At 47.8% G+C, this 3,686-nt stretch overlaps 1 protein-coding gene across 1 annotated transcript; it reads left to right on the forward strand.

Annotated features, from left to right (window-relative positions):
• The first annotated feature begins 226 nt into the window (after positions 1-226).
• On the forward strand, positions 227-598 carry LOC119412269 (urocortin-3-like). Its single transcript, XM_037679255.1, has one exon. It carries the CDS (start codon positions 227-229, stop codon positions 596-598), a length of 372 nt encoding a protein of 123 aa, XP_037535183.1.
• Positions 599-3,686: the final 3,088 nt, after the last annotated feature.

Here is a 3,686-nt window from a genome sequence, read left to right on the forward strand (position 1 = left end):
CTTTGTAAACCCTCAGGAAGTTGCTCTACTGATCTACTGACGCTCTGTAGGATGTGTAACTTGAAAACCATTAAGTCTTCATGTATAAAAATCTTCAGAAGAACTAAGATTAAAATCCTAAAGCAAGAAGTAAATATTTTGGAGGTACCCAGTCAATCCCTGACTGACACAGTGTCAGAGATGAACAGAGATGAGCCTGATTTCTCTTCTGCAGACAGTGCTGGCCATGAGAAGTGTGTGTTTCTGCCTGGCTCTGCTGCTGCCTTGGTGTGTCCAGAGCCAGAGGAGCCGCCCGGCCCTCACCCAGCTGGATGAGGACACGCAGAGGGACGTGCTGGCTGTCGACATCTTGAACCGCAGCGGCGTGTTGAACTCTCTTCTCCGCTCAGAGCACCACCTGGTGCTCAGGCGAGCACGACCGCAACGCCCGGCTTCCCAGGTGCCCAAACGGGCTCAGCAGGGGTCCCGCTTTGCCCTATCCCTTGACGTCCCCACCAGCATCCTCAGTGTCCTCATAGACCTTGCCAAGAACCAGGACATGAGGACCAAAGCAGCTGCCAATGCAGAGCTGATGGCACGAATAGGCAAAAGGAAATGACAGCACAGGGAGCACCTCACCTAAAGACATTATGGGAAACACTTTTAGTCCAGGTGAAATCATTGCAATCAATTAGATCTGTTTTTTACATGTAATTAATAAATGATTAGACCACAACCATATTGTCTGGTGTAAAACTGTCACAAAAATGTCAAATGAAGCTGGTCTTTTGTTTGAATCATTGCTCACCGCCGTGGTCAGAAGCTGAGCTTTAATATTGTGTCACTTGTGTTTGCATGCAATCTTAAATACAAAGGAAAAAGGTTGTTCAATTAAATTCAACGTGATGATCCACTATTGCTTCTCAAGTCTAATTCATTTATGCTTTGATATCACCACGTTTGGTCTAATTACAAGCATCAGCAACCCATAAAACTCTGCTGAATGAGTCTGAGCCAAATGAGCCTGCGTCACACACAGTAACATCTGATAGGAGAAGAGGACAAAGACACAAGCAGGATATTGACCTCTGAGACAAGAACAGACCCTTTCTATAGACTTTTGTTCACCAATACTTGATAAATTCAGTAAACGAGTCACAGCTATTTTAGGTTTAATACACTATCTGTTTTGGATTGGATAAATATGACTCATCTGTACTCCTACACTGAGCAGAAAATGTGAAGCAACAGAGGGAAACAAGCCGCACATCTGATTTAAGCTCGTTTTGTTTCACGCTGGTCATGGAATTGAATTATTCCATGAATTACTTCAGATTGGAGCAGCATTAATTATGGACACAAACTGTGCAAATGTCTGTCATACACAATGCTAAACAAGAGCTCACAAAAACAAAAATTAACATCATGATGGCAACACGTTTAAATCCATGAGGCTGAAGCAAATATAGTTCCAAACTTTAACAACATTCATGTTAGTCATATATGCAAAATAACTTTTGACTTTTGGACCTCAATGGGTATACGATGAACAGGTTATTCTTATGAAAAGTCATATTATTTTCAGTTTAAAAATGTTTTTGATTTCAAAGAAAAACTAAACAAGGGTCTTTTTCTCTGTGTCACTGATTTTTTTTTTCTAAGTTGCATAAAATATCCCAGAGGGACAACAAAATATATCGCATTGTATTGTGAATTCCCGGAGGGCCAAAGCTCTGTCAAAGGCTGTCTCTTGCGTGGGAAAACACTTCTGCCAAGCCTGCCATAGATGAGGACTGCACACAAATGGGACTGGTCCAGCCCTCCAATGACACTGGATCAGCATGGCCCATCTGCCTACACCCCCACCGGCTGGCCTTAGCCAAAAGACAGGTGGCGGAGGACATGATTCGCCAAATGCAGGCCGCAGGAGTCATTGAGCCATCTGACAGCCCATGGGCCGCACCCGTGGTCCTGGTGCAGAAGAAGAGCGGATGGCAGTTTTGTGTGGATTACCGTCACCTTAATGCCATCACCTAGAAGGACTCATACCCCCTGCCACAAATCGATTATGCCTTTGACCAGGTCAGTGGGTCCAGTTGGTTTAGCTCCCTCGACATGTGGAGTGGCTACTGGCAAGTAGAGCTTGACCCTAACACTAAACCAAAGACTGCCTTTACCTTCTGACATAGACTGTGGCAATTTCGCGTGATGTCGTTTGGCCTCTGCAATGCACCGGCCACCTTTGAGCGCCTTATGGAGAGGGTGCTGGTGAATATCCCCCGCAGTCACTGTGTGGTGTACGTTGATGACTTGCTGGTGCACACCAGTAATTTTGATCATGCTCTAGTTCACCTGAGAGAAGTTTTTGGTGTCATCTGCCAATATGGACTCCGGCTGAACTCAGCCAAGTGCAACCTGCTACAATGGGAAACATAATTTCTTGGCCATGTGGTCAGCGCCCAGGGAGTTGCCACCGACCCTGCCAAGGTAACTGCAGTCCAAAATTGGCCGATGCCATCCAGTGTTCGAGAGCTCTGGAGTTTCTTAGGCCTGGCTTCCTACTACCAATGGTTCATCAGGAATTTTGCCTTTGTTGCCAGCCCTCTCTACCAGCAGGCTGACAAAGGCTGCCCATTTGTATGGAGTAGCAGTTGTGCCCAAGTCTGTCAGCATCTCAAAGCAGCTCTCACATCAGCTCCAATACTGGCTTACCCCCAATAACAGCTGCCCTTCATTGTGGATACAGATGCTAGCAATGAAGGAATTGGGGCAATCCTCTCCCAGCAGGGGGGAGGAGGTGAGCATGTGGTGGCCTAGTACAGCCGGGCACTGAGTCGAGAGGAGAACTACTGTGTCACCAGACGAGGGCTCCTGTCTGTGGGCGGGAAATGTAACACTTTTGCCCATACCTGCAAGTCAGCCAGTTCCTCCTGCATTGACCAGCATTGGCCGGGGAAGCAGTACAGCAATGCTGATGTCCTCTCCCAATGCCTGTGTGCTACTGCAGAGTGCCGATACTGTCAGCAACAGGAAAAGCGTTATGAGGTGAGGCCAAAGGTAGCATCAGCCCAGACGAGCTAAGGAGAGGTGAGCGCTTTCCATTTACCAATGAAAGGCTGCTGATTTGCAAGAAGGTGATCTGTCCCTGGTCCTGGTGATAACATGGCTGGCAGATGAACAGCTCCCTGAGTGGTCAACAGTATCACCCCTTGGCCCAGATGCAAAGGCTTACCATTCCCAGTGGGGCAACTCTGAGATCCATGAACACCTCTTGTACTGAAGGTGGCATGCCCCCAGATGCGGTGATGACATCTTTCAGCTCCTGGTGCCTTCAGCCCTCCGCCCTGTGGTCCTAAGGAGTGTTCATGACTTGGTGGGGGCTGGCCATTTTGGGATATCTAATACCCTACACCGGCTGAGGCAGCAATTTCACTGGCTAGGCTGTCGGAAGGACATGGAGCTTTATGTGCATTGCTATGACTCCTGCACTGCCCAAAAAGGACCAAACCAGCATTCCCATGCCCCAATGCAACAGTATCTGGTGGGGGCACCAATGGAACGAGTGGGGGTGGACATCCTCAGTCCTTCCCCGATAACAGACTCTGGCAATTGCTATGTTCTTGTGGCCATAGACTACTTTACAAAATGGCCAGTGGCATACGCGTTGCCAGACCAAAGTACTTCCACAACTGCCGAGAGACTGGTTG

This window comes from Nematolebias whitei, chromosome 7, assembly GCF_014905685.2.
Source record: "Nematolebias whitei isolate Nwh7 chromosome 7, NemWhi1, whole genome shotgun sequence".
Taxonomy (NCBI): domain Eukaryota; kingdom Metazoa; phylum Chordata; class Actinopteri; order Cyprinodontiformes; family Rivulidae; genus Nematolebias; species Nematolebias whitei.